This window comes from Mirounga leonina, unplaced genomic scaffold (assembly GCF_011800145.1).
Source record: "Mirounga leonina isolate KUSES-001 unplaced genomic scaffold, KU_Mleo_1.0 Mir_104, whole genome shotgun sequence".
In the NCBI taxonomy this organism is placed as follows: Eukaryota; Metazoa; Chordata; class Mammalia; order Carnivora; family Phocidae; genus Mirounga; species Mirounga leonina.
In genome coordinates this window covers 19610241-19621499 of record NW_023270231.1, presented here as the reverse complement: position 1 = coordinate 19621499, position 11259 = coordinate 19610241, and the positions used below count along the sequence as shown (strand labels likewise).

The 11259-nt window shown below is 58.5% G+C and overlaps 1 protein-coding gene across 4 annotated transcripts; it reads left to right on the top strand.

The window, feature by feature from the left end:
* Nucleotides 1-1353: 1353 nt before the first annotated feature.
* SNCB (synuclein beta) lies at nt 1354-9679 on the top strand. 4 transcript variants are annotated; one of them, XM_035012574.1, is made up of 6 exons: nt 1354-1396; nt 2042-2171; nt 4998-5039; nt 5263-5381; nt 9168-9257; nt 9628-9679. In XM_035012574.1, exons 2-6 carry the CDS (start codon nt 2051-2053, stop codon nt 9658-9660), a joined length of 405 nt encoding a protein of 134 aa, XP_034868465.1. In that variant the 5' UTR covers nt 1354-1396; nt 2042-2050; the 3' UTR covers nt 9661-9679. The 4 variants fall into 4 exon arrangements, with proteins under 4 accessions (XP_034868465.1, XP_034868474.1, XP_034868483.1 ...); XM_035012583.1 differs by lacking the exon at nt 1354-1396 and having other exon boundaries at nt 2051-2171; nt 9186-9257; nt 9628-9660; XM_035012592.1 differs by lacking the exons at nt 1354-1396; nt 4998-5039 and having other exon boundaries at nt 2051-2171; nt 9628-9660.
* The last annotated feature ends 1580 nt before the right edge of the window (nt 9680-11259 follow it).

The window sequence follows — 11259 nt, the reverse complement described above, 5'->3', positions numbered from 1 at the left end:
TCCTCACCGCGTCACCTGTCACTTACACACCCTGCATTTCCAGCCACAGTGCCTTTGCCCATGCTATACCCATAGCTTAAAATACCGTTCCAGCCTGTCTTCCAGGTAAAAGCTTACCTCTCCCATGAGACCTAGCACAGATGTCACCTCCTCTGTGTAGGCTTCCCTGATTCCCCTAAGCTGTTCAAAGTCCCCTTCCTCTGGGACCCCACAATTTCTTGGGCATAATTCTGTCATAGCTCCAACTGAGGGCCTATGTGTGCCTGGCATTCTATGGCCACTTGACAACCCCCACCATAACCACACACAGAAAAAGCGGTCTTGTCTACATCCTCATCCATTCCTGGCTCTCCAGCTGCACTTCCTTTTACTTGTTCCTAAGCACAGTCCTGTCTCAGGGCCTTTGCACTTGCAGTTCCCTCTCTATGGATCTTGCCCATATTGGCCTGGGTGCCTCTCTGGGGTCTCTGCTCCCACTGGCCTCCTCACACAGGCCTTCCCTGGGCACTCTGTCTCAAGCACCCTCCTCTAGTCATTCTGTTACATCACCATGCCATTATCTTCATAACACTCGTCACAAGCTGAAACAACCTTGTTAGGTTTAAGTGTTGACACGTTTGTTTTCTGTCCTGTGTCCCATTTCTGCACACACACAAACACATCATTGTAAACTCCCCAAGGGCGGGGACCTTGGTTTCCTCTTCCACTGTCTCCAGCCTCAAACCTGCCTGGCACCTGTCTAAACGCTCAGTCAACATCTGTTGAGCAAATCATACCTTATTTTACAGAAAAAGAAACTGGCATTCAGAAAGGAAGGCTGGGTAGCCCAAGGTCCCACAGTTAATAAAAAACACAGCTGAGATTCGAACCCATTTGAACCCCAAAGCCAACTGCAGGTAGTATTTCTTCCCTACTCTTGGCGCTCTGCATTGTCTCCCCCAACCGATTAGGCTTTGGGGGCTGGACGCGAGTCTGACGCCCAGGGGTCCCCAGCGGCGCGTCGGGGGTCGGCCCCGGGAGGCGAGCGGGCTCCGCGGAGATGTCACCCTCCCCGCCCCCCTGTCAGTCAGGCTGAGGGGGCGGTGCGGCCGCCAGAGGGGGCGCTGAGCTCAGAGCTGCCGCAGCGCCCGAGCGGGAGCCGGAGCCCGAGCCGGAGCGTGCGAGCGAGCGGGGCGCAAGGCGCGATCCGTGGCTGGCGACGCACCGAAGGCCCGGACACCGCTGCGCCCCGGCTCAGGGCCCGCGCCCCGCCTGCTGCCGACCGACCTGGGCGCCTGGCGAGGCCCCGATTCCCCATTCGCCCCGAGCCCACCACAGCCCGGCCTAGCCGAGCCCCTGCGTCCGCCCGCCGCAGCCGCAGCCGCTGCTCCATCCCCAGCCGGGGCCCAGCTTCCAGGTGAGGCGGCCGCGCTCCGGACGCCGGGGTCCGGGAAGGGGCTGGGGAGGGAGAGGGGACTGGGCGGGATGGGGAAGCGGCTGGGAGCCGAGACGGGGACCCCGCTGGAGAACAGAGAGAGGGCTCCGGTAGGTGCGTGCCAGTGTGCGCCCTGGGGTGTTTGTGTGACCGCTGCTCTGTGTGTGCGGCCGGCTGGGGGCCGTGCGGACGTGCGCCCGCGCCCGTGTGTTCGTGTGTGCGTTTGGTGTCCGTGCGCGTTTGAACGTCTGCGTGTCCTGCATGTGCACGTGAGCGTGTCGGCGGAGAATGTTTGTGTGTATGGTCGTGTGACTCTGTCATGTGTACAGGCAGGCCCCAGGGCTGAGCGCCGAGCCCAGCACCCCGGTTCCGCGGGGCTGCAGGTTGCAGGGCCCCGGATAACCGAGGCAGTGGCTCCTCTGGCGTCCCCGGGTTTCAAGGACGCCGGGACTCGTCGCGGCCCTGTGGCCTCACGCTGGGGAGGGGGGTAAGACGGGAGAGGGCTCCCGGCCCGGAACGGCGCCGGGGTCTCAGGAAGGCGAGGAGGGGGTAACCCGTGTCCCACGGGAAGGGCTGCGGTGAGGGTGCGGGGCCAGCGCACGCGTGCCCGTGTGTTCGCCCTCCCAGGCCGCCAGGATGGACGTGTTCATGAAGGGCCTGTCCATGGCCAAGGAGGGCGTCGTGGCCGCCGCGGAGAAAACCAAGCAGGGGGTCACCGAGGCCGCGGAGAAGACCAAGGAGGGCGTCCTCTACGTCGGTGGGCAAGGGGCAAGGCTTCCGGGGCTATGCAGGGTTCGGGTGTCCTTCGAGGGAGTGGGGCCAGGGTCTTTGCCGGGAGGGAGTTGTCCGCGGAGGGGTCTGAGCGGGAGAATATGAGTCAGCAGATGGGGCGGGGTCAGCAGGGGTCACTGGGGACACAGCCAGCTGAAGGAAGCCTGGGTCAGTGATGAGACCCTGGGGAGGGGAGAATGGGGGGAAGAGTTGGTGAGAGGGTGGGGTTCAGCCGAAAGGCCAGGGACCAATGCATGGGTCAAAGCAGATAGCCTTTTTCTTACTCTTCACATGATTACTACTTACCTGGTGTTGAGCCCTTACTCTCTGCCAAGTACCAATGCCCTAACATCCATTACTTCACTTCGTGCCCCTCGCCCATTCCACAGACCAAGAAAAGTGGGGTTCCCAGAGGTTTAACTACCGCGCTCAAGGTCACACAGCTGCTGAGACCTGAAGCTGGAGTTGGAGCCAAGCTTTATGGGCTCCCGAGCCCCTGTCCTGGCGGGTGCTGCCTCCTGTGTTATTGGGGCTGCCACTTAGCGCCCCCCTCCTGCTGCGTTCACCTCAGGGCTGCTCTCAGGGTCTTCCTGCCTCCCGATGCCTGTGGCCCCATCATTGCCTCTGGGTCCCTCCTCCTTGCAGCTTCCCGCTGTGTGAGGAGAGAGGCCGAGTGATTGAAATCTCTCACCCTAAGTGTGAGAGGAGAGGGAGCCCGCAGGGTCATTTGTATAAGGGGATGCAAGGCCCCAAACTGACAGTTACTGAATTTCTGTGGTGATTCTGGGCTCACTGGTGTGTAGTAGGCAGAATTATCCTTTGTGTGGGTGGAAGAGGGCTGGTTAATTTGCCTAGGGTTGTGGCAGATTAGGGATTGTGGCAATTTGAAAAATATTTATTGACTTCTTACTACGTGCTAGTAGGTGCCGACTCTCCTGATAGGGATGCAGAGCATTCCAATAGTGGTATCTGACATCAAGTGGCTGGGATGGGGACCATTGCAGTAAGATAATCAAAGAGGATAGCATTTGAGCTGAATCCCAAAGAATAAGGAGCTGGGTGGAGGAGAGGGGTTGGAGGAAGCAGAAAAGACTGAAGGAGACAGGGCTGGAGAGCAGAGGGCAGGAAGCTGTGGTGGGGGATGAGATCAGAAAAATGGGCAAGAGGCAGCTCATGAGGGGGCCCTTGCTGGCCAGGGTGAAGGATCATTACAACCTGCCATGAGAGATTGTAAGCTAGGGACTGACATGATCTGACTTCAGTACAGAAAGTTTCCTCGGGTCTCTGGGGAGACACCAAATGCAGGGAGGCCTGCTGGGAGGTAGTGTAGGCAGCAGATGAGGGTGGCTGGAACTAGGGCACAGGTGATGGATGTAAGGTGGAGGCTTGAACCCACAGCTGCCAGGCCCCAGCTCTGGCCTCCCACCTCCCTCCCCCAACCCAGTCCTTTCGCTCCTATGTATCCCTGGCACCTGACACAGTCTCCCTGCTAACAGACTTGAAGCACCCCCTTCCCCTCAGTTTGGCACCTCCTGTTCCTCCCCCTGCCCAGGAACCCCCAATGGCTCCCGGTTCCTACACATTAAAGTCTCAGCTTCCTGTAGTCTGTAACTCAACGCCGTTCACGGTCCTGCCTCAGTCCGTGTTTCCATCTCTCCAGGTGCACAGACAGTGTTGCTGTGCTCTGTGCAGGCCCAGAAAGAACACCTCTCTGTGCCCTGTCTGCGTGGTTTCCTGTGTCTGAGATACCCTCCCCAGTCTCCTCTCTGCATATCTACCTGTTCCCCCATTTTCAAGGCCCAGGCAGTGCCCTTCCCCTACCATGTACCCCTTGGAGGCTGGAAGTCCTCTCTCCACTATTTGAGGTCCAGGGCGCCAAATCTGCTCTTCTCTTACCCCCATCTGATGGTGAGCCATTGGCCCGGGACCCGGCACAGAGTGGGTGCCAGCAAATGTTTGTAGAAGGAATAACAGGGTGCCATGCAGCGCGCACACACACCCCTCCCCACAGCTGTCTCTGTCTGGCTGGCCATAGCCAGGAGATTCCTGCCTTCCCATGCTGTCCTCTCCTTCCACCAGCCTCAGCCCGCCCAGACACCCATTTACCAATTTCGGGGTCTACCAGCTGTTGTCTGCATTGCCACATCCTTAGAATAGGAGACTCCCCGCTTCCCTGAAGGTTCCTGCCCCCCACCTCTGATCAGGCCATCTTGCCTTTCGCAGCAGCTAGGAGAAGACCCAGCCAGTGCCGTGGATGTCAGGCACCCTCAGACCCATCATATACCTGAGACACTCCTCACTTTGGCCGGAAGGAGGAACTCACACCCCAGTTAGAAGAGTCTTTAGAAGAAATGGAGTGGGGGCTGGCAGGTGTGAGTGCCCATAGGTGGGATGTGGGCAGTCAGGAATCAATGGCACCAGAGGAACTTTCCTAAATACATACCACGCCCCCCGCCCCCTGCTCCACCCCCACTGCCACCCTCACCTGCTCACCCTGGGCTGAGAGGTAAAGGAAATGTGCTTTGCACATTTGCTGGCTCTCAGGCAGCAACCCTCTTGCGGGTATCATTTCAGGTGGAGGAGGGGCAGACAGTGGGGGAGAACTCAAAGTCCTCGGGAAGTAGGTGTGGAGGGCTCAGTGCAGTGATGAGGAGGGGCACCCGTGGGATTTGGGGGCCCGAGGAGGCAGTGACGGGACCAGGATTACCACTGCCGACTGGGTCCTTCTGCCCACTCTGTAACCACCATGCTCACCAGAGGCTCTGTTCCCTCAGCTCAGAGTCCTGATGTGTGCTCCTTTTTGTCCCTGCAGGAAGCAAGACTCGAGAGGGGGTGGTACAAGGAGTGGCCTCAGGTACCAGCCCAGCCCCGGCCAGCCCCCTTCCCTCACCTCAGGCCTGGGATCCGGCTGGGATCTGGAGGGTGGGGGATGGTGGTTGAAGGGGGCACCCCCAGGGATTCCTGAGAGTATGCTCTGTGAGGGGAGGTCAGCTGGGACACCGTGAGGGGGAGAGATGAATCTCTGTCTGCTTCACCTTGGCCCCCAACCCCCTTCCCCAATCTTCTGCCTGCTCCAGTGGCTGAAAAAACCAAGGAGCAGGCGTCCCATCTGGGAGGAGCCGTGTTCTCTGGGGCTGGGAACATTGCAGCAGCCACGGGCCTGGTGAAGAAGGAGGAATTCCCCACTGATCTGAAGGTGAGCTATCCTCTGACCGCGCGCACGCACAAACACACACACACACACGAACACACACGCGGGCCAGGCATGCCCACCCATACATGTGCCACCAGGCTCCTCCTCCCCCAGCCAGCCTGAGGCACGGCTTGCCTCACGTTCTGCAGGGCTCTGTAGACTCAGCTCAGAATGAGTTCGCGTGGTGTGTAGGGGTGTGGTGCTCCCTGTGACAGTGACCCAGGTCTAGCCGTATGCATGTATCCTGCTTGTGAGTGTGACCTGGGCCATTATGGGCCACGTCCGCGTGTCATGGATTGTTCATTCTTTCTTGTCGTTCAACAAGTATCCGTGCCAGAGAGGAATTATTCTAGGAGTTGCCGTGGTGAATAAGTTCCTATGTTCATGGAGCTGATGCTAGAAGATAGACAACCAATGAATGAGATGGTTTCAGACAGGGATAAGTGCTATGAAAAAAAGACAAAGGTGATACGAAAGAGAGTCAAGGGGTAAGGGGACTACTTTAGTTGGGAGGGCTTCTCTGATGAGGTGACATTTGAGCTGACATCCAAGGGATGAGGTAAGCCTTGTGAGCATTGTATTTCAAGCAGGAGGAACAGCATGGGCAAAGGCCCTGAGGCGGGCATGAGCGAGTGTGGGCCACGGGGGAGGGCTGAGTTGTGCATTGCATATTTGTGCAGGCGTGTTCCCCCAGGGGAGCAGTGGTGGCTACCCCCAGGTTCATGAAGGCAGATACCTTCATTAGGACACACTACAGCGTAAGAGCTGTGAACTCTGAAACGCCACACAGTTGGATTTGAGTCCCACCTCCACTACGCCCTGACTCCGTGACCCTAGGCAGAGTCCATCACATCTCTGAGCCTGCTTCCTTGCCTGTAAGACAGAAGATGAACACAAGAGGGCTCTTACACAGATTAGATATATATCAGAGGTTCTCGAAACTTATGTGTGCGTCAGATTCATCAGGAGGCCAGGTTAAAATACAGACTGTCAGCCACCTCCCTAGAATTTCTGATTCAGTAGGTCTGAGGTGGGACCGGAGAGTTTGCATTTCAAACAGGTACTTGGGTGATGCTGATGCTGCGGGTCCAGGGACCACCCTTCACGGCAGGCCTTTACACAATTGATCCTTTACCCTGTCGCAAGTCTGGGACTTAACTCAGAAGTTCTGGCTCAAGTCCTATGTGTGCATTTTACCAGCTGTGTGACTTCCCATTTATTATCATTGTTCCAGGGATCCCTCCCATTCATTGATTTCTTGTATGGGGAGGCAGTGTTCTAGACTTGGTACATGGAGTACCTCACTGAATTTTTACACTCTCTGGGAAGAAGGCGCTACAACGTGTCCATTTTATAGATGAAGGAACTGAGGCTCAGAGAATTGAACTGACTTGCCTGCCTCTTTAAGAAGGTGCTTGGGAGGATAAGCTCAGGTTTATGTCAGTGGAGTTGCTGGGAACCAGCACAGGGCCAGGCCCCGTGCTGGGAGCTGGGGTGCAGAGAAAGCCAGATCTGAGCCTGAGGCATCAGCCTCAAAGGGCCTTTGCCCAGAACCATTCCTCTCCGGCCTCCTCCTTCCTACCACCACTTCTGACACCCCAAGCCTCGTCTCTCAAGGGAGCTCAGGATCACGGACTTACTATTTAAACAGCAGCCCTTTGGGGCTACCAGGCCTGGGGAACCCGTGCAAGCCCAGGGTGCACATTTCTGAGTGTCCTGACCTCCCAGCCTGCTCCTATGCTTTAGCATGGGACCCTCCCTGTCCTCCTACAGAGCAGACAGCACCATGGCATTTCCCATCTGAGGCAGCTGAGTTCAGAGGTGAAGTGACTGACCTGAGCTAGTGAGTGGCCGGGCTGAAATGTTTTTAAAGTAAACTTTTTATTGAAGTGCAACATACATACAGAAAGCACACAGCCCCATGACATTTTCATAGAGCGAACCCCCCATGTAACCAGCACTCACATCAAGACACAGGACATCAGCCCTTCAGAAGCCTGCCTTAGACCTCCTCCCAGTCCCTAACCCCCGGCTAAGATGAGGGTAAGATGAGGGAGGGGTCTGGGACACAAAATTTGAGGGGGACACTCACTCTGGGGTCTCATTTGCATGGCCCTGAGAGTGGGGCCTTCCTAACATTTGCAACCTGAGTGCCTTATTCACATCACCTTGGTCCTGGCCCTGCCTCCCCCACCAAGGGTCATTGCTTCTTGACTTCTGTCACCACAGATGAGTTGGATATTTTTTTTTTTGAAGATTTTATTTATTTATTTGAGAGAGATCAAGAGAGCACAAGCAGGGGGAGGGGCAGAGTGAGAAGGAGAAGCAGGTTTCCCACTGAGCAGGGAGCCCGATGCGGGGCTCGATCTCAGGACCCTGGGATCATGACCTGAGCTGAAGGCAAACGCTTGACCGCCTGAGCCACTCAGGCGCCCCGAGTTGGGTATTTTTAACTCCATACACACATTATCACAAAGTGCACGCTCTTCTGCACCTGGCTGCTTGCACTCAACAGTGCGGTATTCAACCACGCATGGTATTCAACCACGCCATTCTCCCCTCTCGCTGTGCGCCATCCATCCCGTGAGGAGCCATACTGCACACCTCCCTTCCGCTGCTGCTGGGCATGTGGGTTGTTGCCAAACAATGCGCTCAGGCTCGAATTTTTAATACTGGGTGACTTGGGGCAAACTAACATTTCCCCACCTCCTAGGCCTTGGTGTACCCATCTGTACACTGGGGGAAATGAGCCAGGTCAGGAGCTGTAAACTCACGTGCCCACGGGGCCCACCTGCGCTGGTAATATGAAGGAACTGAGGCTGCCGGGGTGGGGGGGGGGCGGTAAGGCAACTAGGTGGCAGAGGTGGTCAGGCAGGCCTTCTCGGGGCCAACCCCTCAGGTTCCCAAGATTCTTAGCTCTGCCCAGTAGGGAGGGACAGTGGTTATATGTGGGAAATGGGGAGGTGGTATACCCCCTCCCTACAGATTCCCCCTGGGGGTCTAGGAGTGTGGCAGCCCACATGTGGCCTTGTACAGCTGTGCATGGACCCGGGGTGATTGTGTGTGCCCATGTGCAGCCAGCTCTGTCTCATGTTTGTGCACATACATGTGCTCACCTGCAGGTGGCTGGCCATGTGTCTGGCAGCCCCCCTATTTGTGTGCCTGCTGTTCTGCACCCGTCTGGGCAGCAGATGCAGGCAGGAGGGGAGAGTCTTAGCTCACACATCCAAGCAACACCATGAGCTGTTGCTTCCAGCTTATCTTAAAATAGCAACAGCTGAAGAAACCAGGCCACACAGGACCCTGGGGGAGGGATGGGTGGAAGGTGGCAGGGGAATGGCTCAGAGCTCCTGCCCAGCCCTGTCTCAGAATTTCCATCTCCCTTCAGTCCAGAGGAGCCTCCAGGGTTATCTCTGGGGTCCTGATGCCCAGCAGAACCTGACACAAGGCAGGTAGGGATAAATCGGTGATTGAGTGTACTGTCTATCTCCCCATCCCATCCAGTCCAAATGATGGAAGTGCAGGGGGCTACCAGAAGCTGGGGAGAGGGGTATGAGAGAGCCCCACTTCCCCTCGCCACTCCCAGCTTCATGGTGATCTAGGGGGATTTCACCCCTCACACCTTCATTCCACTTCCAAGGCACTCCAAATAAACAATTTAATTAAAAATTCTGGTTGTCTGCCAACAAAGCCTAGCCTTCCCCCCAATCAGCCAAAAGCTTCCCAGGGTAGGAATTTGGGGAGCATCCCCCAGCTGCCCTCATGGCCCTGTCCCTTCTCTGCCGGCAGCCAGAGGAAGTGGCCCAGGAAGCTGCTGAGGAGCCGTTGATCGAGCCCCTGATGGAGCCAGAAGGGGAGAGTTATGAGGAACCGCCCCAGGTGAGGGGTGGCAGGGCTGGGTGGGGCTTTGGGCATCCCAGAAGATTGCCACCATCCCCAGCTGGGGTGGGAGGTCCTGATAGGATAGAATTGGGCCAGGGAACTCCACACCCCCCTTTTCTAGAACCCAGGCCCTAGGAGGTGGCAGCAAGGAGGGAGGACAGATGGGGCCTAGCACTGGGCCCCAGGCACCCCTGCCCAGGAAAGTCCCAGCTGTCCCCAACTTCCAGGTTCCTCCCTTGCCCAGGGAGAGGGGCATGCGCTGTTCCTCCTTGAGGGGGAGGAGTCTCGGGGCCAAAACCTGGCTACTTGGTCTCCAACCCCTTCCTCTTTTGCTCTTCCCCACTCCACCCCCAACCCTCTGATGCAGGAGGAGTATCAGGAGTATGAGCCAGAGGCGTAAGGGCCCAGGACGGCCCCCCACCAGCAGCACAATCCCTTCCCTGCCCCCTGCCCCGACCCCCAGAACCAGGGCTGTCCTTCTACCCCTTCCCCCCAGACACAAGATCTTCCTTTGCTCCGAGGCGCCCCCTTGGAGCCTGTGTTGGTGTCTGTCCATCTGTCTGTCCTACCCGCCCGCGTCCAACCCTGGGGCGTGGACAGGGCCGGCGCTGCGGCCGTGGCTGGTAGCCTCGCCCCACCTATGTTGCCTCTTCCCCACCCCATCCCGTCCAACGTCTGCGCGGATGTAGCATGTTCTATGTATTTTTAAATGAAGATCAGAAAGCGACGGCTCCCCCTCCCACACTCCCGACAGAGGCTCTCTGGGAGCCCCCCGGGCCAGCCCCAGAGCCTCCCACCCCACTCCCACAACGACCCCAAGAATTTTTTTTTTTAAAGCCAAAACCAGGAGCCAGGCTGTGCCATGCCCCCTCCCTCAGCCGGCCCAGTCCGAACGCGGGCGTCGTGTGTCGTGATTGTGGCATGGAGAGTCCCCTACCCCCCCGTGTGAGCGTGTCCTGGGTGGGCAGGCCCGGGCGCCTCCCCGCTCCGCGTGTCCACGAATAAAGCCAATCTGTCTGTAGCCGCCGCCGCACCGGCAAGGCAGGGTTGGGAGGTGGGTAGGGGCGGCCGACCAGCTTCCGGGTCCCAAACTACTCCACTCGGCTCTTTGGGGCCTGGCACCCTCAGCCCAGGTACAAGATTGACCACCTCGGGCCTCAGTTTCTCCATCTCCTATCCCCTCGCCCCGGGATGACCCGGGGGAGAGGGTCTACCCAGGCTGGGAATTGCTGTTGGCTAGGAGGCGTGAAGGTGGCCTCGGGCGCCACCTGCTGGACTGTAAAGCTCCCGCTGGGGGTGCAAGGCCAAGGGAAGCCCGGCGCCGCCGCAGCGCGGGGTGTGACAGGCTCACACCTCTCTGCACACGCAGAGCAGGGGCGCGGATGACAACGCACGCGCAGACATGTGTGCGCGTACACTGGTCCTTGCGCGCCAGCCGGAGTGTACGCACCCTGGCAGGCGCGCACGTGTAGACACGCGTGCACGCATGCGGACCGGCACGTGCAGACACGCGCGCGCACTCAGTTACACGCGCGCTGCGGAGGAGCCCTCGGAAACCAGCAGCGCGGGCACCGAAAGACCCTGTTACGCGCAGGCAGAACGTTTACAGGCGCACAGCCCTGCGCACACCTGACCAACGCAGAAAGACCCATCCAAGGGGAAGGGGAATGGGCAGTCGCCTCATAAGGAGGCAGAGCTCGGGCAACCGGTGCTCCACCCCCCCTCGGAAAGGCTCCCGAAGGTTTGCGGCCTCCGCTGAGATGGGCAAGGGTCCGCAGAAAGCCGGCCAGGAGCCCTGAGCAGATAAGGATCGGCACTAGAGGACCCCCAACACCGTCTAGGTGTGGGGAAGAAGGGGGCGGAGGCGCCGCCGTGAGGCGCAAAGGCCCCGCCTCCGGCAAGGGGAGGGTGCTGTTCTGCTGGGTTTTGAAGCGCCCCCCGCCGAAGCTCCGCCCCCGCCGGTGGCAAACCCCGCCCCCATCGGTGCGGCGCTCCGGCC

Excerpts from the sequence above, each read along its gene's own strand:
- SNCB (XM_035012574.1), top strand. The coding sequence starts at position 2,051 with ATGGACGTGTTCATGAAGGGCCTGTCCATGGCCAAGGAGGGCGTCGTG. Across the intron at positions 2,172-4,997 it reads GGAGGGCGTCCTCTACGTCG|GAAGCAAGACTCGAGAGGGG; the intron begins GTGGGCAAGGGG and ends TTGTCCCTGCAG. Across the intron at positions 5,040-5,262 it reads GGTACAAGGAGTGGCCTCAG|TGGCTGAAAAAACCAAGGAG; the intron begins GTACCAGCCCAG and ends TGCCTGCTCCAG.